The sequence below is a fragment of the Danio aesculapii genome, chromosome 13 (assembly GCF_903798145.1).
Source record: "Danio aesculapii chromosome 13, fDanAes4.1, whole genome shotgun sequence".
Taxonomy (NCBI): Eukaryota; Metazoa; Chordata; class Actinopteri; order Cypriniformes; family Danionidae; genus Danio; species Danio aesculapii.
Window position 1 is genome coordinate 27,567,490 of NC_079447.1, and position 23,970 is coordinate 27,591,459.

At 32.3% G+C, this 23,970-nt stretch overlaps 2 protein-coding genes across 2 annotated transcripts; both read right to left on the minus strand.

Annotated features, from left to right (window-relative positions):
- Positions 1 to 75: 75 nt before the first annotated feature.
- Positions 76 to 17,567, minus strand: pkd2l1 (polycystic kidney disease 2-like 1). Its single transcript, XM_056471569.1, has 15 exons — positions 17,266 to 17,567; positions 15,914 to 16,027; positions 15,151 to 15,278; positions 12,549 to 12,802; positions 10,914 to 11,138; positions 9,912 to 10,140; positions 9,627 to 9,797; positions 9,359 to 9,540; positions 6,660 to 6,780; positions 6,482 to 6,580; positions 6,077 to 6,198; positions 3,257 to 3,374; positions 3,087 to 3,178; positions 1,197 to 1,335; positions 76 to 1,114 (listed from the first exon to the last, which is right to left on the minus strand). Exons 1-15 carry the CDS (start codon positions 17,519 to 17,521, stop codon positions 947 to 949), a joined length of 2,418 nt encoding a protein of 805 aa, XP_056327544.1. The 5' UTR covers positions 17,522 to 17,567; the 3' UTR covers positions 76 to 946.
- Positions 17,568 to 22,001: 4,434 nt separating this feature from the next.
- On the minus strand, positions 22,002 to 23,219 carry atoh7 (atonal bHLH transcription factor 7). Its single transcript, XM_056471317.1, has one exon. The coding sequence runs from the start codon at positions 22,780 to 22,782 to the stop codon at positions 22,378 to 22,380; it is 405 nt and encodes a 134-aa protein (XP_056327292.1). The 5' UTR covers positions 22,783 to 23,219; the 3' UTR covers positions 22,002 to 22,377.
- Between the last annotated feature and the right edge of the window lie 751 nt (positions 23,220 to 23,970).

The window sequence follows — 23,970 nt, forward strand, 5'->3', positions numbered from 1 at the left end:
CAGCACAGTAAAATGATGAATCCTTTTGTTTTGCAATTATTTATTGCCTATAATCAAGAATGAATAGAGAGAATATTCATTACCTAAATATAAACGTCTTTGTATACATGCAAGTGATATTGTTCCAAGATTAATATAAACTATAGTTGTTTGGTTATATACCGATATGCTTCACACTATAAAATACAAGTTCATATCAAAGGAGAAATAAGTTTAGAAAAATGTACACAACAACTTTCCAAAGGCTAATAATACACAGGGACTTTTCAGAACATGTCAAATGCAGCAGTCTAATATCAGCTTTCAGTCAAGTTTCCATGTTATGCGATTGGAAAGAAAGTTCCCAGCAAATAATTTAGTTTAATAGACGTCTAGTAGACATCTAAACATAGACCGTGTGGCTAAAACAAGGCTCAACTTGGGCTGTCAGTGAAAATCTAATAGACATCTAAGAATAGCCCAAAACTAGACTAGTCGTCAAATAGAGATTAGACAGACTTTATATGTATAGTCATTCATTTCTGTTTATTTGATGACTAGTCTATTTTTTTTTTCACTGTCAGCCCAAGTTTAGCCTTGTTTTAGCCAAGATGACTGTGTTTAGATGTCTATTAGACATCTTTTAAAAACTTGCTGGGTTGAGATTTAATTAGAACTAATAGTGAAAATTCTTCAATGAGAAGATTTCCAGCCTGATACAGTTGAAATTCTAAGAAATGTGGGAATACATTTTACGCACCACAATACATCAATTACACCGAGCTGAAACGTTATTCAAGTCTTAAAGCGGAATATAATCAGACTGTCAATCACAGTTTGTAATTGCACGTTAAACCATCAATATGGAGAACAGGTATAAGAGCACTACTTCATCTACTGTACAGCAATACCTTCCTCTCTAAACAAGGTTTATTATTAGTCAGTTACCAACTCTGCGTTTGAGGAATTAGTGGCGTGCCGAAGTGCTGTTTTCAGTGACGACTGGCCATCCTACATCTGGATACAGACGATTCCTCGCGCTCCCCGTTGGACCAGTTAATGACCAGGATGGGCCCTGAGCTAAGACTCTTTCCAGATTTACTTGAATATTCCCTCCAGAAGCCGGTCGTGATTCCTGTAATAATGCAAGGATAGTGTAAATACATCATTTATATATTTCATATTTGTGATCTAAAAAAAAATCATATCTGACTCACATCATCTCTACTCGTATGCTTATCCATGTCTCTGCTTTCTGTGTTGAATGTCTGAAGTCTCATTTTCTCCATGACAAAATCCAGTTTAGACATTATTGTGGCAACAGAATTTTCAAGCTGTAAAACTTTGTGAACCAGCCTGTAATGGAAAAGTAAAAATGACTATTAGACATTAATTCAAAAAATACACCACCACCCTGTGTTTTTGGACATATTTAAAGTCCTATAAACATCAGCATTGTTGTTAAGTAACACAAAAAATTCTATAGAATAAAAATGTTTAAAAAATGACAGACTTGTACAAATGTAAAAAGTCTATTAGAAGTAATAAATACTAGCATACAGATACTATTAAAAAAACACTAAACATGCTGGATATGAACACGATATTATGTGAAAATATAAATATTGTGTGAAAGAACCCTATTTTTTTATCTGTTTATTAAACTTTTACAGAAATAGGTTAGTTTGACGGAAAAATGTAAATATATTCCCAACCCTTCCCCCATAAACAAAATGAAAAAACAATTACACGCAAAAGATAATAAAATTTAAGAAAAATGGAAAATGCATATATTTATAGAAAAAGTACAAACATATATACATACAAATTGAAAAAGGATAGTGTTCATTATGTATAAAATATATATTGAATCATTTACATTTAGAAATAAGCCATGTGCAAAATACACGTACATTAACAAACTACATTATAAACCTTATCCTCAGATACAATATACTTAAGTGAAGTTTTACAAACTTAAGCTGTGGTCACACTGCACTTTTCTCCTCAGAGACTTCCATTCATAAGCACGCGAATGCGACAGACTGACAACGCAAGCTCTGCAACAAGTTTTGAAGTTCGCTGTATTGGAAAGTTCAAGCTTGGTAAACTCTGACCTGTGAAATCGCATTGCGTGAGACCAATTAAAGATCAAAACATGACCTCTCTGGACAGAAATTTAAAACATGGACTGATCGATCACTTTTTTAAAAGTCTAATAATCTTGTTCAATACCGCCTCTTTTCGCAGCACCATACAACAGCATTTCAACAGATTTTGGAAGAATCCCTCTTCCACCCCATCTCCTCCTTTTCCTACTTTTACCAGGAGAAATCTCGAGAGCCCTAATATGCTTATTGACTAGGCAGGAGCTCTGGGTTCAATTATCTCCAAGCTCAGGGTTCTCTCCCGGGACAGCATGCCAAGCCTGCTAATAGCATCAAGCAATATCTAAGTGTGAACTCTTGAAGTTCACTCTACAATTGAAAAACTCTAAGGCTTAGATTGACAGTCTCAGGGTTTCCGCTGGGTCTTAAAAAGTCTAAAGTTTAAAAAAAGAAATTTAAGGCCCTAAAACGTCTTAAATTCGCTGTTCTAGGTCTTAAATATTTTTGCACAGGTTTGTTTTTCCGATGTCCATGTGACGCTCCATCTAATGCTCACTTAAAGTCTTTTTTGTTGTTGTTGCTTGGTTTTCGTGGTGTTGTAGTTTTCTTTTTTTTTTTTTTTGTAACTTGGCTAGAGTTAAAATTGACTAAAAGTAACACTTGAATTAAAAAAGAAGTGTAATTTAAAAAAGCATTTGTTATATGAACATTTTTATATAAATTTCCCCCCAAAGAAGCATGTTAGTAGTTTACACAAACAATGGATTACAAATGAACAAAATCTTTCAATTTTCAGGCCTCTAATGCTGTTGTCATGTTACGGTCTGATGAACAGACAAAACAAAAAAAAGTATTTTGGTTTTAGTTGAAAACATTCTACGATTAAAACTGAAAAGATAAAAATAAACTCAAAACAATCCTGCTTACTATAATAATATAGAAGTAAACAATGGCAAAATAACACTGAACATGTTGAGGAATTACATTCTGAACACAAACCTCTGATAGTCCTCTGGAGGAACAGCGTTTCTGTGTTCCTCTGCAGGTTCAACACTGTTCTCCAGGTCACGCAGCTCTGCACTGAGTGCATCCTAAGCATAAAAATGCACATTAAAAATCTATATCAGTGTCATCATAGACATCCATCAACAATATCTAGCTGAACATACCCTTTTCTCCTCCAGCTCTTGCTTCATTCTCTCCTGCTCCTGCATGTCCAAAGTCTGGTTTCCATCCTGGTCGAATTTGGAGAAAGCGGCTGAGATCTCTTGGTCACTGTGACCCATCCTGACACGCGGGACACAACCAGAAAGCATGACTTCAGCATTATTCAGGTCAGTGCAATCTATTTGTATAGCACATTTCAGGATATGTATCATCAACCTGATTTCACCAAGTATTCCTGGATTACCATCTATGTTGATCCTAGAAAAACATTCCAATCAGCCAATCAGAATTAAGGCATCTGTTTACAGTTTATGTTAAGGTTAGGCGTACGGTTAGGTTTATTCACTTCTACATGTTTGTTATCCAGCTATTAATTTTGAGAATAATTTACAGTTATGGTTGGGTTTAGAGGTAGGGATTAGATATGGATTACATTTACGAACAAAATGATCAACATAGATGTTATCCCAGGATTGCATCTTACTTGGTAAAATCATGATGTGTGATACGTATGATTTCAAAGAAGGTTTATGGGATGATTTACAGAGGTCGCTGTGTCAAATTATTGTCCATATTGCGGAAATATACAGTTCTGAAATAGTAAAACATGCAGGTAATGTTTAAATCTTTTAATTTTACCTGAATAATAGCTCGAACATCACTTGCTACCTGTTTTTCTATGGAGATAAACAATACTGTGTTGTTTTCATGGTTTTTGTTAACTAAAAAAAGTCACTTATTTGTAAAGATGTATTTTTATTTTTTATGCTGTTACAACCCTATGTTGGTCTTGTCTCATCTGTCTTTTCTGTTTTGCTTAGAACACATCTAATTGGCCACTTCCAGCTTGCTTGTTCCTGATTGGCCTACAGCGTTTTAAAAAGCCATGACACTACTTTCTTGGCAGCCATCTTGTTTTTGGTCACTTGCTTTGTGTTTGTTGATACTTTTGTATGTGGTATAGGCCAGAGTTGAATGTGTTAAGTCTGAATATTGAGATTTGTGAGTACTTTTTGTGTTAGTGTTTGTTTTGTTTATGATACTTTGTGTATAGAGAAACAGTCAACAATGCACATAAATCATCTACGTTTACATAATTTTATTGTTAACATTATTTCCCACTTTCTGAAATGTCCTTTCTGTCAGCTTCACTCAAACATGACTTTTGCTGTTTAAACTACTTATTTAAAATGAGTTGAGACAACACAATTCTTAAGTTTTATTTGGGGGACAGCTTAATTGTTTTGTGAACATGTTCAAGTTAACTTAATCGACTGGTGTTGGGACAACTTGAAGGAATTAACTTTTCGCTAAGCCACACCCGAAAACCGCCACACACCAATCGTGGCTTAGCAACCGTAGCTACGCACAGGAACTCTGTCAAGCTTTCGAGCTAGGGAAACAAGCCAAAGTATTGTGCATAAGGATTGGGCAAATCTAATACCTGGTATCCTAAATGCTTGGACTGGATGGTGGAATTTTTTCCCTTTCCAATACCTAAAACCCAAGGGGAGAAATGCCAGCGTGGATCAAGCTCTGTGAGGGATGCTAAAGGAGTGGAGTTAAGTTGGTTTTGTTTCGATATTCCTGCCACATTCAGTCATAGATGGTTATAACTCACACTCCTCTTACAGTGAAAAGATCTAAACTGAGTTTCCTACAAAAATACAAAGCAGGTTCTGTTTCCCAGCTGTCTTTTTCTTATTTTTTTTTTGCTCGATATTATCATGAGCACTGCTACGAATATTTGAAAATGCATATAAACAGAACAAAAACGAGATATGATCACAATCTGAGCACTTGCGATCAATATAGTTCACCCGCAGCTGTTTTTTAGTCCTTTATAACCCTCATGTCCATGTTAGACCTACAATTCACCAATGTGTTCATCTGTCTTTTAGAGATTTAGTCAACGGTAACGACGTTATATCAGGTTAGTGTCTGCTTTTATATTTGATGTCTGATAAATATTTGCTATTTGTTCACTTCTGCTATTTATACTTTGATTTGCATTTCAATGTATTTATTTTTTCCACTTAAGCACACAAACATTCTGACAGTTATAGGTACTCTATATTGTTATGGGTCTATAATGCTAATATTTGGCACAAATCCATCAATTTCCCCTTTCTAGCAGATCTTTCTGTGAATGAATTATGTAGAAGCACTGTCCGTGCGTGTTTCCTCGTCGGTTAGTAACACTATATTTCATTGCACAACAATTCATCTATCAGGCTTTTTGGCTAAAAAAGGAGAAATCAGGGTTTAATTTGGTATTATTAGATTATTTTTTAATTTCACTTCTTCTGCTGTGCATTACAAAGCTGTTGAATGGTCAGCGTATGATGCGGCTAGGCTAACCTAGCTTCAATTTTGATTAAATTATTTTCTAATCGGTTGTGTATTATGTCGTGAATATACCCCTGTAATGCATACTGCAGTCCTTTTTTGTCTGGCTTTCTCGGATATCTTACCTGTTCGCCAAAGATGACTAATTATATTCCTGGCAATGCCTGACACCGGTGCATACATATTGTAATAGACATGCCAGGCACGAAAGCTTGACAGGCGTAGCAACAGTAACTAAGGAGGGCGGGGCTTAGCGAAAGGTCAGTTGTGTGGAAGCCAGCATTTTTATAGTGTTGTGTCAATATGAATGCATTCTGTGTATGTAAATATGTATGTAAGTTCCTTTTGTGTTTGCACAAACTTGGCGAATAAAGCTCATTCCTATTCTGATTCTGTAATGACACTACATTACAGTTGATTTACAGTTGTCATCGTATTATCAGTGCTGTGTCTGTGTTTCATCTGAGACTTACTCTTTCAACGCGTTCCTGAAATCTTTAAACTCCAGCTCACTCGCGCCTGAATCCAGAGCTTTCTGAACATCAGAAATCTTCTCCTTTTTAAGCTTCAACTTCATGAATGTCTTTGCATAACTCTGAAATTAAAGCAGTTTTCCACATGCATTTAAACAGTTCAACAAAACTGGTTTATGTGGTTTCTGAGTATACATTTAATTAATTTGTAGATCAGTATCGAGTTATAATTGCATTCCTCGATTTGCAGTCACAAAGCGATGGCAGTTGTGATGACCTAAACATTTGAGGATGAGGTGTTTGAGGCAAAGGCGCCACCAAAATGGACAAAAATGTATTCCCAATTAAGCATAGCTTGAGTATACCTATATTAATGTCCTTGAACAGATGCATTGTATGACTGACCTGCTTGATGAGATCTGCAATCTGGAACTCGTCTTTCTGAGACGCGAGCTCTGACTTCACCTCAGAGTATGTGTCATTGATGATAGCCAGAAACATGTTCTGTTCAATCCAGGTCATCACGTTAGTTTATAAAGAGACACTCAAACATTTACAAATGATATGGGTCTAAAAAACTTACCAGTAACACAAAGAAGACAAAGAATACATAGGAGAAGAAGTAAATTGGTCCAAGCACTCGGTTTGCCCTATCGATGGCATCATAATCGAAATCTCCAAGGATGATTCGAAACTGTGTGAAACTGCAGAGGAGTGGAATAACAACAATTACATTACATTTATATTTTATTTAAAAATATTTATATATATATATGGCTGACTCTAGAATTGTGGGTACATTTTCGCATCTACTGTACTACAGATAAACCCTTTTCTTTTTTACAACATATTTAATGAAACAGTTTTAATAATTATATCACAGGTATCATAGGTAATTATATAACGTTTTCTCTAGAAATAATGTTTGTATCCTATGTTTATTTAGGGTCATTTAGTCTTGAAAATGATAAGGACTCCCACTAGATCTACTTTTGACTTCCTTTACATCTTGAATCTTACATTCAGCTTTAGTTATCATGAAAAATCTTATTTAATTTTTTTTGTTTGTTTACTAAGTTGCAAAATTTGTAATTTCAGTAATAATAAAATACATTTTGTGTCTGTCCCCATGTACTCGTCAACTCTGTTACAACGATTATAAAAGGGCATAATGATCTGTAAAACACTGAAAAAGCATGTGACTTTCTTCAAGTGATATCACTTGCTCTGGTGGGAAAATTGTGAAGAAATTGGGGCCTGTCATTATTCTTCTCTCATTAATTTGTACAAAATGTTTATGGTGCAACAATAGTAGATTAATTATTTGTCAACTGTTATACCATTATTTCAGTGAATTCCTTATTTACCATTTGAAAAATATAATATTCTAAAAATCTATATATTTCTGTTTTAGACAGGCCATGTGGTGTCTAGTTTAAAGTTATTTTTCTAGTTCTTAAAACTTCATTTTTATAGTTACCCAACTTAATTTTTCTAGTTCTTATAACTTGACTTTTTAGTAACCCAACTTTATTTTTTCTAGTTCTTATAAATAATTTTTTATAGTTATACAACTTATTTTTTCTAGTTCTTATAACCTATTTTTTTATAGTTATACAACTTTTTTTCTTGTTCTTATAACCTATTTTTTATAGTTATACAACTTTTTTCTAGTTCTTATAACTTAATTTTTCTTGTTACCAACTGATTTTTTCTAGTTTTCAAAACTTAATTTTTCTAGTTTTTATAACTTGACTTTTTAGTTACCCAACTTTATTTTTTATAGTTCTTATAAATTATTTTTTATAGTTATACAACTTATTTTTTTCTAGTTCTTATAACCTATTTTTTTATAGTTATACAACTTTTTTTCTAGTTCTCATAACTTAATTTTTCTTGTTACCAACTGATTTTTTCTAGTTTTCAAAACTTAATTTTTCTAGTTTTTATAACTTGACTTTTTAGTAACCCAACTTTATTTTTTCTAGTTCTTATAAATAATTTTTTTATAGTTATACAACTTATTTTTTCTAGTTCTTATAACCTATTTTTTTATAGTTATACAACTTTTTTTCTTGTTCTTATAACCTATTTTTTATAGTTATACAACTTTTTTTCTAGTTCTTATAACTTAATTTTTCTTGTTACCAACTGATTTTTTCTAGTTTTCAAAACTTAATTTTTCTAGTTTTTATAACTTGACTTTTTAGTTACCCAACTTTATTTTTTATAGTTCTTATAAATTATTTTTTATAGTTATACAACTTATTTTTTTCTAGTTCTTATAACCTATTTTTTTATAGTTATACAACTTTTTTTCTAGTTCTCATAACTTAATTTTTCTTGTTACCAACTGATTTTTTCTAGTTTTCAAAACTTAATTTTTCTAGTTTTTATAACTTGACTTTTTAGTAACCCAACTTTATTTTTTCTAGTTCTTATAAATAATTTTTTTATAGTTATACAACTTATTTTTTCTAGTTCTTATAACCTATTTTTTTATAGTTATACAACTTTTTTTCTAGTTCTTATAACCTATTTTTTTATAGTTATACAACTTTTTTTTCTTGTTCTTATAACCTATTTTTTATAGTTATACAACTTTTTTTCTAGTTCTTATAACTTAATTTTTCTTGTTACCAACTGATTTTTTCTAGTTTTCAAAACTTAATTTTTCTAGTTTTTATAACTTGACTTTTTAGTTGCCCAACTTTATTTTTTATAGTTCTTATAAATTATTTTTTTTATAGTTATACAACTTATTTTTTTCTAGTTCTTATAACCTATTTTTTTTATAGTTATACAACTTTTTTTCTAGTTCTCATAACTTAATTTTTCTTGTTACCAACAGAATTTTTCTAGTTTTCAAAACTTAATTTTTCTAGTTGTCCCATCTTGAGGTTACTCTCAAAAAGGTGGAAAATGACAACTCTGTTGTTGTCAACACTTGTAGTGGTTTAAAATGTTTAACAAGTGAAACAGAATTAAATTAGTAACAGAATCAAATGTTCCCAATCACAGGTAAGGATTTTTTTACATCAATAATTGATACAATTTTTGATATGTCTCAAAAACATTTAAAAATAATAACTAAGGTTGTCCTGAGCAGATCTCAAAAATTGCTATAAGGCAGATCATCTATTGACTATACTGTACATTAAAGTGCACCTAGCAATAGAAGAATACAGTTATGGGACTGATGCACAGTATCGGTAGAAACTAAATGTTAAATGACTTGGACTAGATCTTGATCCAACACGTCACTAATAAAAACATCCTTACATGCATTTATTGAATGTGCTGAAAGTTTCAACTTCCGTCCCGAAGAGCAGGTACCCAAGCTGAGCATACGCAAAAAACACAATGAAGAACATGATGGCAAATCCAAAGATGTCCAGAGCACAGCGAGCCAGTGTGGACGTCAGCTGGGTCATCGTCTTATTGAAGCTGATGTACTTGAAGATCTGCAGAGATCGAAGACATTACTGAATCAGAATGGATCACTTCAATGAAAATCCTCAAATTATAGAAGGTGATTTGAAAACGTTACCTTAATCCAAGCAAAAAACAGATTGACTGCATTCATGTTGTTATATTGGGTTTGCCAAAATGCCAAAAATTCAAAATCAGCATAGATATCTGGTTGTTTTAGAAGGTTTCCGAGTAATGCATCCACTTTGATGGTCCGGAATGCACTGAAAACTATCGCCACCACTGCAAGCTGTTCAAAAGAGCCCACAGATACTGTTAAAATAACCATGGCATAACTTAAGGTTCATTTATATTATTATGAATAGAAAATGGCTTGATGTGGCTTGATATTTGATGGTTTTACCAGTATCACCACTATGTCTAGGATATTCCAGATACTGGTGAAATGGGAAAGTTTGTGGATGCGGAATTCCAGAATCTCCTCCACGATGTAATATAAGATGAAGACACAGAAGACGATCTCACAGCCGATGATGAAGTAGTCCCAGGTGGTGACATAGCGAATCAGCTTCACGGTGCGGATCTGGTAGGATGGAATCGCTCCACCGGTAGCTGGAAACTCAACCACTAATCTAAAGAAAGAAGATAAGATTCTTTAAAAAACGTTTGATTTATTCATATAACATAATGTTATAAATTTTAATATTAATAATAATACACTGTAAAAATGCTGGGTTGTATTGACCCAACGCTTGGTCATATATGGACAAACCAACAGTTTGGTTAAAAATGTCATTTAAATTAAATGTAAAAACAAATCTAACATTGGGTTTGTCCATATTTGACCCAACACTGGGTTAATACAACCGAGCAATTTATTATTATTATTATTATTATTATTATTATTAAAATCACAATTTTTGTATTTATTTTCATGAATATTTATTTAATATTTATTATTAAAAATCAATGAAAAATAAATAATTGCTTACTAAACAAATTAATAAAAATGTAACAATATAATATTAAACAAAACAAATAATTTTATATTATGAAATATAACTTTTATATATAAATTAATATAAGTATTAATTTAATTTAATAAATTTTCTGTAGTAATTTAATAATTTTTTAAAATATATTTATTGGGCATTGATAAATAAATAAATAAATAAATAAATAAATAAATAAATAAATAAATAAATAAATACATAAAAACAAACAAATAAATAAATTTTAAAAATAAGTAGAAAATAAAAACTTCTCATGAAATATTAAAACATCGGGAATCCAACAAAAGGTGAAAATAAATATAAATGAATTGCATAAATTCAACTAATAACAATACATAATTTAATGTTATTTATTATTTATTTGCGAATTTGTATCATTGGAATTTCTATACCTTATAACACAGAAGAGATTGATGTTGGCGTTGTATGCAGTGAAGTCGATGAAAAGGATTCGCGTTCCTCGATCGAGCCACAGGTTTTCTCTCAGGTCCTCCAGCAGAGCGGCGCTCTCATCTCTAGTCGTTGCCAGGTCTTGATAAAACCCTGCTCCACTGTATGTTGTCAGCAAACCCCAATGACTGGAGCCTTTCATCTCCTTCTCTGAGTGATACTGCCAGCTGAAGAACAAGCCAAAACACTGCAGGTAAATAGGGTCACGAATAAAAGTAATAGTTTTATCAGTACTTCCCCAGTTGATTTATTACATTAAGCATTGCAAACCTTTTTTGCATCACAAGTTTTCTGAAATGTTATGTTTAAATATAGAAACGAGGCACTTTTTCATTAAATATGTAATATGTGCTAATTTGTTTACATTTTTAGCACAACTTCTTTAACTTTTAATAAAGCATGATATATATATATATATATATATATATATATATATATATATATATATATATATATATATATATATATATATATATATATATAATTATTATTATTATTATTTTAAGTCTTCTAGGTTTTTTTGTAGAATTAAATGTATATAATCAGGCAACTTATGTATGAACATATACTGTATCCTTCAGTAAATCCCTTTAGAATACAGATATATAAACTGTGGAGTTTGGAGTATGTACAGTAAGTGTTGATGAAGTGGAGATTTATGGTTCAGTGCATGGTTCAGTGAGAAAATGGACTTGTAATTGAAATCTACAGACATAAATTGATTAAGTGTGATATTTCAGAGTGGCTTGTGGATACTATGTATTTGTAAGAAAAGTTAAAAAAGATTACATGCTCTCAGTATGAATTTAATGATAAATGGCAACCCCTTATAATATATATTCACTAAATTTGAATAAAATTCTACTTGAATCTTTGACACATTACCTCCTCCTCCAAATCTTTTTATTTATTTATTATTAGGTTATTTATCATTAATTATTGTGTTCTCATTGTTGGAAAATTAGAAAAAACTAAAAGAAAAAAAAAAGTGGAAAGTCTCTCACTATATTCTATTATATACTATTTCAAGAGTTCCCACTTAGATATGCTTGGCGTATGAAGCAGGTTTGGCATGCTGTCCCGGGAGAGAACCCTGAGCTCGGAAATATTTGAGCCCAGGGCTCCCGCCCGGTCGATAAGCATATCAGGAGATCCGGGATCAGGTAGGTCTCGAGAGCTCCCCCTTTAGAAAAGGGAGGAAAAGGAGGAGATGGGGTGGAAGGGGGGATTCTTCCAAACGAAGAAAGAACAGTAGGGAGAAAATGATCCATTTATAGTAAACTAGGATCACTCTGATTGGATTATTACTGATTACAGATGAGTGGCCAGACGTGCTCAATCATATCACGTGCTCCTCTCGAAATTAGTTTATGAAACTTCACTTCAAATGTGTATTTATTTTTTCACTAAATAAAACTTTCAGTAAAACAAAATGATTTTGTCTGGATGTTTTCTCTACAGTAGGCTCACTTTAACACTTTAAAAAAAAAAATACACAAACAGTGTTGTCACGCTTTAACAAATGAACACATCTTAACCCCTGAAGATTGACAAGACTGCAGCTAATCTTGACTCACGCGGTGCCGTTGATCAGTCCAAATGCGCCGTCATCCTCCTTCTTGATGCTGTACACATCGAAACAGTCGTTGATCTCTTTCTTAAAGTCTGTGGGCACCTTGCAGGAGTTCTGTTTCACTTTGAGTTGCCGGACCCGAGGGACTCCTAACAGCAGGTTCTCATAGTAAATGAAGGACTGGTTTCCATTCTCCAGAGGCTCATCGTTGTACCACCTTGTCCAGTACAGGCTGTCGAGTAATGGGCCCTCCATATACTAAATACACATTAACATAAACAGATAGCCAGAATGATGCTAGGGTGCATTCTGTCCCAGCTAGGGAATAAACATGTTTAAAAGATTTATACAGTCATGTGAAAGTGTTAGGACACCCTACTGAATTTCATGTTTTTTGTATTAGGACGTAATTAAAAATTATATAATCTATTATTAAATGGCTGTTCATTTCGCTGTGGTGACCCCTGGTAAATAAGGGGCTAAGCTGAGTGAACTTAGTGAGTGAGTAATATATTACAAAAATTTATATTAATTGATTGGTTATTGGCAAGGCTGCATGGTCGTGCAGTGGGTAGCACGTTTGCCTCACAGCAAGAAGGTCGCTGGTTCGAGTCTCGGCTGGGTCAGTTGGCATTACTGTGTGGAGTTTGCATGTTCTCCCCATGTTCGCGAGTTTCCTCCGGGTGCTCCGGTTTCCCCCACAAGTCCAAAGACATGCGGTACAGGTGAATTAGGTAGGTTAAATTCTCCATAGTGTATGTGTGTGAATGAATGTGTATGGGTGTTTCCCAGTGATGGGTTGCAGCTGGAAAAGCATCCACTGCGTAAAACATATGCTGGATAAGTTGGCGGTTCAATCCGCTGTGGCGACCCCAGATTAATAAAGGGACTAAGCCGAAAAGAAAATGAATGAATAAATAAATAAATGAATGAATGAATGAATGAATGGTTCTTGGCAAATCTTGAAATTTTGAAGATAAAACTTCAGACGGATAACATTATGACATCATGATCACATTTCTCATGCTATGTGAGTTATTACAGAAATAATACCAAGATGGATAAGTGAGACAAACTTAAGACACCCTATGATTCAGATGACTGTAGATCTACTGTTAGCAGTAATTACTTATGGCCCGTTTCCACTGAGAGGTATGGTGCGATATGGTTCGGTACGCTTTTATGGGCATTTCCACAGTCAAAAGGTACCTAAAAGTGTACCCGTACCTTACAACTTTTTGGGTACCCTTTGCAAAAAGGCCAAAAGGCAGAGTAAGACGTGCAAATGAAAGCTTTTGGTTTACAGAGATACGTCACTTGCTTGTGCAACAAGCCAGAATGAAAACAAATGGCATGTTTTAAATACACAGCTGAGACATTACACCGTAATAATATATACATATAATAACAAGCCATGGTCGACCCGAGCTCAAACAAATCTTATAGTCATCTTAATGAACAGCCACAACATTTCAGGCAAGATGAGGTCCAGGCTATGGCAACATCTTGATTTCCCAACTTTTTTAACTGTTGTAGATTTGCTGGTGTGCTTGGGATTTTGTTGCATAAACCAATTTTGTCTAAGCTTTAGCTGTGGGACTGGCATTTGTTTTCACACACACCTAAAGAAACCGGGACAAATTCTACACAAAAAGGCCTCCTGGTCCAGCCAGGACTCGAACCAGCAACCTTTTGTTCTGAGGGACGGTGCTAACCACTGTTATATTTTGGTTTTCTTTCCCAAAGTTTTAGACCTGCCAAAGATTAGATTGTGTCCCGATATAAAGAAAAAGGAATTTAATGGGATGTCCTAACTTTTTCACATAACTGTACATTTATTTTACTGCTGTTCATTAACTTCAAATAATATTCAAAAATAAAAGTAAGTCTCATTTAAAATAATGAATTTAAAATATTACAACTTATATATATGGTTTGTTCTGTAGACTATCAATATATATATATAGCTTAAAGGGGCTAATAATTTTGACCTTAGAATGGCTTAAAAAAATTAAAAACTGTATTTATTCTAGCTGACATAAAACAAAAAAAGACTTTCTCCAGAAGAAAAAATATTATCTGTGAAAATTTACTTGCTCTGTTAAACATCATTTGGGAAATATTTAAAAAAAGAAAAACAATTCAATAATAATAATTCTGACTTCAACTGTATATGTGTGTATTTATGTGTATATATATACATATACATATATATATATATATATATATATATATATATATATATATATATATATATATATATATATATATATATATATATATATATATATATATATATATATATATATATATATATATTTAGGATGATGAATATGAATGAAACTAATAAAAACTACATAAAATAAAACCAGTAATATTTAGAATTAAATTTTCTATTGTATTTGTAACATTTTGGAATATAATCAAAATATTTTTTAGAAAATAAATTAAATAAAAACTATAATATTTTTAAAAAGTGAACATATTTGTGATTGAGTATAATAAACTCTATTTATTAGAAAAAAGCTAGAAAGTCAGCCATTTTTTACACAGATTTTCCCCTGTCTGTCCTTCACCAGAGAACAAGAGAAGCAGCTCAAGCTCACCGTCCAGACATCATTCATGCAGCCAATGGAGGAGAAGCTCACACCGCTGCTGCCCGGCAGATTCACAAACAAATCCGTCATGGCTTTAGTGTAGTAGTAGGTGGCGCTGCTGGTCATGCCGTAGGTCACTGCATGATAACACAATCACATCACGTACTGAACCACACACCATCCATCCATCTATCCACACTCACGCAGATAAATAAAGCACATAGATTCATTCAGCGCTCATCCATTAGCAGCGCTCACGTCATGAAAGTGGCCAAGAGTTTGTTTGAACACACAAAAACAGTCCCATTAAACAAAACAGCTCCAGCACAAACAAAACCTCAATTGCCTGACCTGAGCTCTTATCAGTAAAAGGCAGCAGGATCCTGATTGTGCTCCTTTCAGGCCTGATTTTGCCACGGACAATGGTGTTTTAACACAGGGGACTTTTATAACCAGCACTTTATCTCTGATCATAATGGAGGGCAAGAGAATGGCAAGATATGGGATTAGTTTGGATTACGGCCAGAACAATCAAAGAGACAAAAGAGTAAACGAATGTCATTTGAACTATTTTACATTTGTGCTAATGGTTTGTCTGTCTGTCTGGGATTTTAATATGTACATCTGATCTATATGTATTCATTGGTAATCCCTGTTTTGGGCTCCAGCAGTAGTTTTCCTAACTCATAGAACTACATAGACAAATCTATATTCAAGTATAACATCATCAACTCTTTTTATAAATGCAATAATCATATAAAGATTAACTTACATAAGCATAAATCCACGAGGAAAACAATATAGATGAGCAGTTCTTTGAGATTTGCTTTGACGTTGAGCTCAGGATTCTCCTTTGCATCCTTTCTCAAAGCTGTTCCCCACAGTCCTACCACACAAAAACAAACATTTGTTTATAAATTTACATGTTATTATTATTTTCTAATAAACATTTTTTATTTTTAATAATTTTAAATATTTTTACTGACCAAATTTTAATTCTAAAAGCAGCATTTAATTGAATCAACAAATTGAATAATACTTTTAAATAATAATATTGAACAATAATAATAATAATAAAGATAAAAACTACTAACTACTTAGGAAATAATTATTTAATTAAAACTGTAAAAATATTTTTATTATTTAAATTATTAAATAGCATAGCAACATTTAAACAAATTAAATAATAATAGTATTGAAAATACAAAGATTAATAATACACATGAAACGCTAAAAGAAATAATTTATTATAATTTATAATAATAATAATAAAGTTTATTTACTAAAGGTATTAAAATAAAAATAAGACATTTAAAATGAAAGTTTTAATGACATAATATGTAAATAGAAAATTTTATTTAATTAATTGTCTCTTATTTTATACTTATAATATACAATTATACTTATTATTTTAAAACAAACTGAATATATAAATTAATAATAAAATAATAAACTAAATTATGACAAAATATGCTCAAACTAATTAAATAATAATATAAAATAGATGAAAACAATAGAAGAAAGTGAAAACAAACCTATGTGCTTAACCTATTTATTTACTACAACTGTGAATACTATTTAAAATGGTTAAATATTAAATAAATATTAAATTAAATAAAATTAAAAAAACAATTTTAATTATTACGAATTGCACAAATTATATAAAATATTATGAAGGAATATTAACAAATACTGTATTTTTTGCAACATTAGCAAAACTTAGCAATCAAATTAAATAATAATATAAGATAATAAAAAAATCGGTAAACATAGAAAAAGAACAGTTAAAAGCTTACTTGCACGTTTATGATGTTTCCAAATTGATCTATTTCTTAATGATTACAAATTGTAAAGAATATTTAAACATAACTGATTATAGTTTTTAAAAATATTTCATTTTAAAATAATAATATAACAATACTAGCAACACAACAAATAAAAAATATTGATCATAATAATATATACAACAAATGTAATGATAAATATTGAATAGTAATAAAAAACAATAATAGGAATAATACTTTATCTTTATTATTATTATTATTATTATTATTATTATTATTATTATTATTATTATTATTATTATTATTATTATTACAAACACGTCCATGTTTTCTTGCTTACCTTTGATGGCTCTAAAGAAGAAGGAGCAACATCCAGACTTCTTGCCCTCATTGGGCAGAGTCCGCGCTTTGTCCTGGTTCAGATAGGGATTCTCGAGAGGGCTTTGAAACCCAGGCTGAGGGCTGTAGATGGTGCTCACGGGTCGCCGGACGGCCGCAGGAGAGCCGCTGAAGGCCTGATTCACCCAGCCTCCACGACCGAAGCTCTCCATCTCGCAGCTCAGGTTATTCTCCGGTCGGTTACCGAAGTGCTGCATTGTGGGAAACAGTTCTCTTGTTAAGAAAATATGGATTTACCTGATGTGTTCCAGACAGGCTTTTGGCTAGGGAGAGACTCTACCTGTATTTATACCTTTCAGCTTGAATCACCTCAGTGAGAACTGGGCAGTGGTTCTGGGAAAGGAGGGGCTCGTCTTTTGTCCACAGATCCATTAAAAACAAAATCCATTAATGTTCTGGAACAGTGATCGACAATACAGAGCTAAAGTTAACGCCAAGCCACGTCACAAGTTGTACACAGGATAAATGAGAGATCAATACTTATAGCTAATAGCCTAGCCCTTTTGAAAATCAACCATTATAGTAAAACCGTAATGTTTACCTCATTGATTAGCCTAGCAAAACAATTGTTAAGTTCCGTAAGTATGCACAGAAATGTATTAGAAGATTTGAATGTTACTAATGAATGTTAGCTTTTAGCCAAAGTACCTTAACGTTAGTCTTTAGTCTTTGTTTTAGCCATAGATTTGTTTTAGTCTAACATTAGACCTACAGTTGCAATCATAATTATTAAACCCTTGGAATTATTAGCCCCCCCCCCCCCCCCCCCCCCCCCCCGTTTATTTAATTTTTTTACCCAATTTCTATTTAACAGAGAGGAGATTCTTTCAACATATTTCTAAACATAATAGTTTTAATAACTCATTTCTAATAACTGATTTATTTTATCTTTTACACGATGATAGTAAATAATATTTGACTCGATTTTTATCAAGACACTTCTATACAGCTTAAAGTGACATTTAAAGGCTTAACTAGGTTAATTAGGTTAACTAGGCAGGTAAGGGTAATTAGGCAAGTTAATTTATAATGATGTTGAACTATTGGGAAAAATTGCTAAAAGGGGCTAATAATTTTGACCTTAAAATGGCTTTTAAAAAATTAAAAACTGCTTTTATTCTAGCCAAAATAAAACAAATAAGACTTTCTCCAGAAGAAAAGAATATTATCAGACATACTGTGAAAATTTCCTTGCTCTGTTAAACATCATTTGGGAAATATTTAAAAAAGAAAAATAAATTCAAAGTTTAATAATTCTGATTGTAACTGTATTTGTCGTTGTTAGTGTTAGCCTAAGTCTAAAACCAATAATTAAAATGCTATTTGAAAAAAAGATTTGTAAGAGAACAATAGGATTGTCTACACTTGATAAAGTTCAGGGTTATCTTGCTTTACATTTAATCTTGCTTATAATTTACCTGGTGTTAAGAATTACTATCAAAATATTAAAAGAAGACTTTTCACAAAACTATATTTGTTAAATACAAAAAAGAAATCCCTTTCTCAAATTATCCAGAGATCTCCTACCATCTCTTTGTGGCCCTCTGGAAGTGTGAAAACTTGTGTAATAAATTATAAGAAATCATGAGTGCAGATTAAGTGCTAGGAAGTCAATTTCCGCTCTAAAGATAGCATAGTAAGTATATGATCAGGACTGTGATTTATAGGTAATGTTAATATATATTCAAACTGTGCTTGAAAGATTGCGCACTCTTTTGCATAATCTGTTCAAATGTAAAGAATTTTCTCAAAATAAAAGAGATCATACTAAAAACTTTTACAGGGGGTTATTTTTAAAATTTCAGCTGTGTTTTTGTCCTGTGAACTATCTGTAAACAACTTTTATCTAAAACAAATCTTACTCAGGACGATACTAAATAAAAAAACAACATGCATTTTGAATGATCTCTCTTAATTTGTATAAATTCTTCACACTTTAACAGATTCTGCAAGAGTATGCAAACTTTCAAGCTCAACAATATATAGTTTTAGACCGCAGGCTTTTTCCAAAAGATAATAAGACAGAGACATCCTTGTGGTTTTTATAGTACTTTTATTGTTAAAAAATTTAGCAGACATTCACTTGTAAATACACTTTTAAAAAAATATGAACGTAAAACTTTTAACATTTTAACAATTAGACATTAAAAAAAGAAAAACAACAACAACCAACCATCATAAAAATAACAATTAAACAAAAAATAAACATGCCTCAACCAATCACCCACCAGTGCTATCCAATAGTAAAAGTATGTACTAAAGCCATAGTAAACATATTAATCACAAGTTTGTAGAAAGGAAATAAAAGGGGACCAATTTTTTTCAAATAACAAAGTCTTGTCTATTAGGGTACACTGGATTTTTTCCAGATGTAATGTACCCGTTAACTCTGCCAGACATAATTTAAGAGTTAGAACTTCTTTTTTCTTCCAAAACAAAAGGATAAGTATTTTGGCAGAGATCAACCCATATAAAACAGAAGAGGCATCATTGTGGAAACAAAAATATTTCTCAGCTTTTATTTTATTTACATTTGATCAAAAACTTCACACAATTTGCCAGGGGTATGAATAATTTTGGTCTTGACTTTGGACTTTTTAAAAATGTACTGATTTATTTATTTATTTATTTTGTGCACAGATGGAATATTTCGATTCAGAGGATCCATGTATCACCAGGAGAAAGGGGGATTCATTTGGTTTTGAGTTGTAATGTTTTATTAGATTCTTTATTGTGTTATAATGTTTTGACGCTCGTTGTGCTGGTGGCTGTTGACTTCTGAATTCTAGGAATCACCAAGGACCAGGGTTTCAGCTTAAAATCTTATTTATTGTTACACTGAAGAGAGGTCACTTGGATCTACATCTTGGATGGCCCTGGGGTGGGTGAGTAAATTATCATTAAACTTTAATTTTTGGATGAATATGCCTTTAATATGATATCATGATAAGGGTATATTTAATATAGGAATTTAACCATGTCTTGACCTTAAGCTGTCTAATTCAGAAACATTAAAAAAAAACATTGTAGACAAGATACAAGCAAGTGTCTTTAGCGGAGATTGATGCATACTGATCATAACATGATGATTGGTCATAATGACAGGCGAAGCTAAACGGATTAAGACGGGTTTATCTAGCTTCATGTACACGCTTTCGACCGAGCACTGGCCATTCATGCCTCATTAACACTGAAAAGACACGTTATACACAGTCAGTGGACAGCAAAGAGTTTAATCTCCTCTCTAAATTAAGAGTGGTTATGAGGACAGCCGTGGTCAAGTTTGTGCCACTCGCTCTGAAAATATGTTTTCTCTTCACTACTGATGTAGTTGGTTTACTATAGAGTACACTGTAAAGAAATTCTTGCCGACTTCACTTTTTTAGTTGAATCAAATTAATTCATCTAGTCATCTCAACTTACATCATAGTGACTAAAAATATTAAGTTACAGTTTTTTTAAATGAGTTGAAACCTGATTAACCTATTAAAATACGTTAAAGCAACATAAAAATGTTTGTTGTCCTGACTTTTTGTGATAAATTTTTTTTAGTTTATATGAAATATTCAAAAAGTGGTCAAATAAAATAAGCAAAATATTATTTAAATTTTAAATATTAAATTTAGTATGTTATTTTCTCTCTTCTAAAAGTGTTTCTGTGTAAACAGCACAGTGGTCACACAATGTACCTGTGACGTCATTCAGGCATTTAAACAGTATTTATAGCATCATTGCACTGACATTAGAGACATTTGTTTGGTGTCGTCTTATCTTGGGATACAGAGGGCTTCGGTGAAATTTGTTTATCTGTCCAGCGAGCACACCAGACCTGCTGTTTGCAATGCATTTGGATCTTTTTATTTAAAAAAAACTGCTGTAGTAAAATATTTCATAGCTAACCTGTTTCAAAACAGGAAAAATGGTTACGTTATTAAAATTATATAGTAAATGTTTATCTTCTCACTGTAAAAAATTATATTATCAATTAGTCATGACAGCATGTTTTAGGTCATCAAGTTAATCATGTTCTAACTTAATTTTATAAGTTATGCAAACTGTTTTAAGTCAGTTTAACATAATATAAGTTCAATGGACTCATAAGGTTAATTTGATTCAGCTTAAAAGGCAGCTTTTAAGGCAAACAGGATAATTTACAGTGTACAGACAAGATTTTTTTGTAGGTTATGGTACAGAATATGTATGAAACTGTATTAACTGTAACATTAAAGTTTTGATTTATATATAGCACAGAACAGTAATGTTGCTTTTCACTATATAATAAATATTTACCATTTAAAGGCTGGGGCTAAATGATGATTTTAAATTAATAAATGAAGATAATTCATTTAAATTTAACTAATTTAAATCTTTAAAATCTTTAAAAATCAAGACAATCGAATTAAAAATATTTATAGTATAATATATTATTTCTGTAATAAAATTAAGATGATCTAAAACAATTGCATGAATAAAATGTTTAAAGTGAAGCAAATGAGTCGTTTAGTCAGTGTTTATTCTTACACAGATTAATTGCACCATAAACAAAATATAACATTTTAAATCCAGTTCAGTCAGAAAATAAACTACAGCTCAAACTACTCTGGCTACGGTACAAAACATTATATAAAATGTATTATTATTAACATTATAACATTCCACCCCCCCCCCCCCCCCCCCCTCATTGAGTTTATAACCAAAACACAACAAGAAAATGCAATGGCAAAGAACACATCACAGTGTATGATATTCAGCTCTCAACTTTGAGCTGAGCACACACTAATCACAAAGATTTGATACAAAGCAATCCAAATAAAATATGAACATCTGATTCATAAACAAATGCGCTTTTAAGTCATCGTTGACAACCTGCCCAATGGAAGATTTTCTACAATTGCGCAAAAAACGTACTTTTTCCACACCCTGTTTACCACTAGAATGATTCAGACTCCATTAAAGCATGAACATAAAATATTACATAGTAATACAAACATATTTACACCCTCCTGTATCCACATAAAGAAAGACACAGTAAATGCTCCATCAGTCAGTCAGTTCAGAGGCTTTCGTAGTGGTAGGAGAAAGAAGAAAGCATGCAGTCATTTTCCACAGGTGAATCATAGTGCATAAAATATCCCTCAGTCTGTAGGCCGTCAAACTGTAAATTAAGCCAGTCTTTCTGAGGATCCACGTGTCTCCCGGCGTCACTCAAGATCCGATTGAGGGCCATGATGTAGCTCAGAGCCATCTGTAGGGTCTCGTATTTGGACAGCTTCTTGTCTTGACCCCACTGAGGAACCACTTTCCGAAGCCGGTCGAATGCCGTGTTCAGGCCTTGCATCCTCTTTCTTTCTCTAGCATTGGCTGCCATCCTGCGGCGCATGGCACTCTCAAACTTCTCCGGGTCTCTGGAGTCAGAATCAGACCCTGAATCTGCACAGCTCGGCCTGCGGGGCTTCATGGCTCCTCAAAAAAAGTCTCCAAAAATGGCAGCGTTGTTCTTGGGATGTAATTCCGGATGGTTGTTAAGCGTTTCTGTTCTGCCATAAGGATGAGTGATGCTTATATAGAGTATTAACAGGTGGCAGCAGGTGGAGCCCCACCCTTATTACTCCATCCAAACATCCATTACTATTAATGAAACGCACATCTCCAACAGCAGGACTAGTGCAGTCCAGCCCCAACCCCCAGTAACTCAAACTTTAATGACATTCCAATTAACTTTGGCTGCTCTATCACTGAAAGCAGGCGTTACAAACCAGTGATAACTTACCATCTGGCCACAACCAGCGCCGGGTGGCAAGGACCATTACCTAATTAAAAAGTGCATGCATCTTTAAGCAACCGTGACATCTTTGGATTTCTTAAATGAGAACATTGTTTGCAGGAGTAATTGCCAGTTTGATTTTACAGTTCGTTTTACAGGGTTGTAGGTCTCAGAATTTAAATATATATCTTGAATCTTCTAAACATTAATTTGAAGAATTAGTTCACACAAAGATAAACATTTATGGACTTTTTATGAACCCTCAAGTGGTCCCAAACCTTTATGTGTTTCTTTCTTCTGTTCAACACAAAAGAAGATATTTGGAAGAAAGCTGAAAACCTGTAACCACTGGCTTTCATTGGAAAAATAATTACTGGGGAAGTCAATGGTTACCAGTTTTCAGCATTCTTCAAAATGTCTTCTTTTGTGTTCAACGGAAAAAAGAATCTCATAAGGGTTTGAAACATGTGACGGGTAAGTAAACGATGACAGATTTTTCATTTTGGGGTGAACTATTATTTTGTTATAAATGTTTGTATTGTGTTATGTTTTATGTATTAAATCATGTATACAGTATATCCTTTTCATAGATAGATTCATCAATGTTATATTAATGTTGATATTAAATAGATATATTATCATATATTCATGCTATTATTTTATAATTCACATTAGTTTCACTAAAATAAGTAAGTGTCGTACATTTTTACATATCACAACACTTTTTTTTTTTAAATTAACCTTTACAAATAGAAAGATTGTTGTTTTGTTTTGGTCGAACATACTCCAGTTGTCTTTGTTATTTATAACGTTAAATTGTAATGCATAAATATTTAAGGTAATATTAATATTACATGTAATATTTGAGTTAGAATATGATAA

Excerpts from the sequence above, each read along its gene's own strand:
- pkd2l1 (XM_056471569.1), bottom strand. The coding sequence starts at position 17,521 with ATGCAGCACTTCGGTAACCGACCGGAGAATAACCTGAGCTGCGAGATG. Across the intron at positions 12,803-15,150 it reads GCATGAATGATGTCTGGACG|TATATGGAGGGCCCATTACT; the intron begins GTGAGCTTGAGC and ends ATGTGTATTTAG. Across the intron at positions 3,375-6,076 it reads TTCAGGAACGCGTTGAAAGA|GATGGGTCACAGTGACCAAG; the intron begins GTAAGTCTCAGA and ends CCCGCGTGTCAG.
- atoh7 (XM_056471317.1), bottom strand. The coding sequence starts at position 22,782 with ATGAAGCCCCGCAGGCCGAGCTGTGCAGATTCAGGGTCTGATTCTGAC.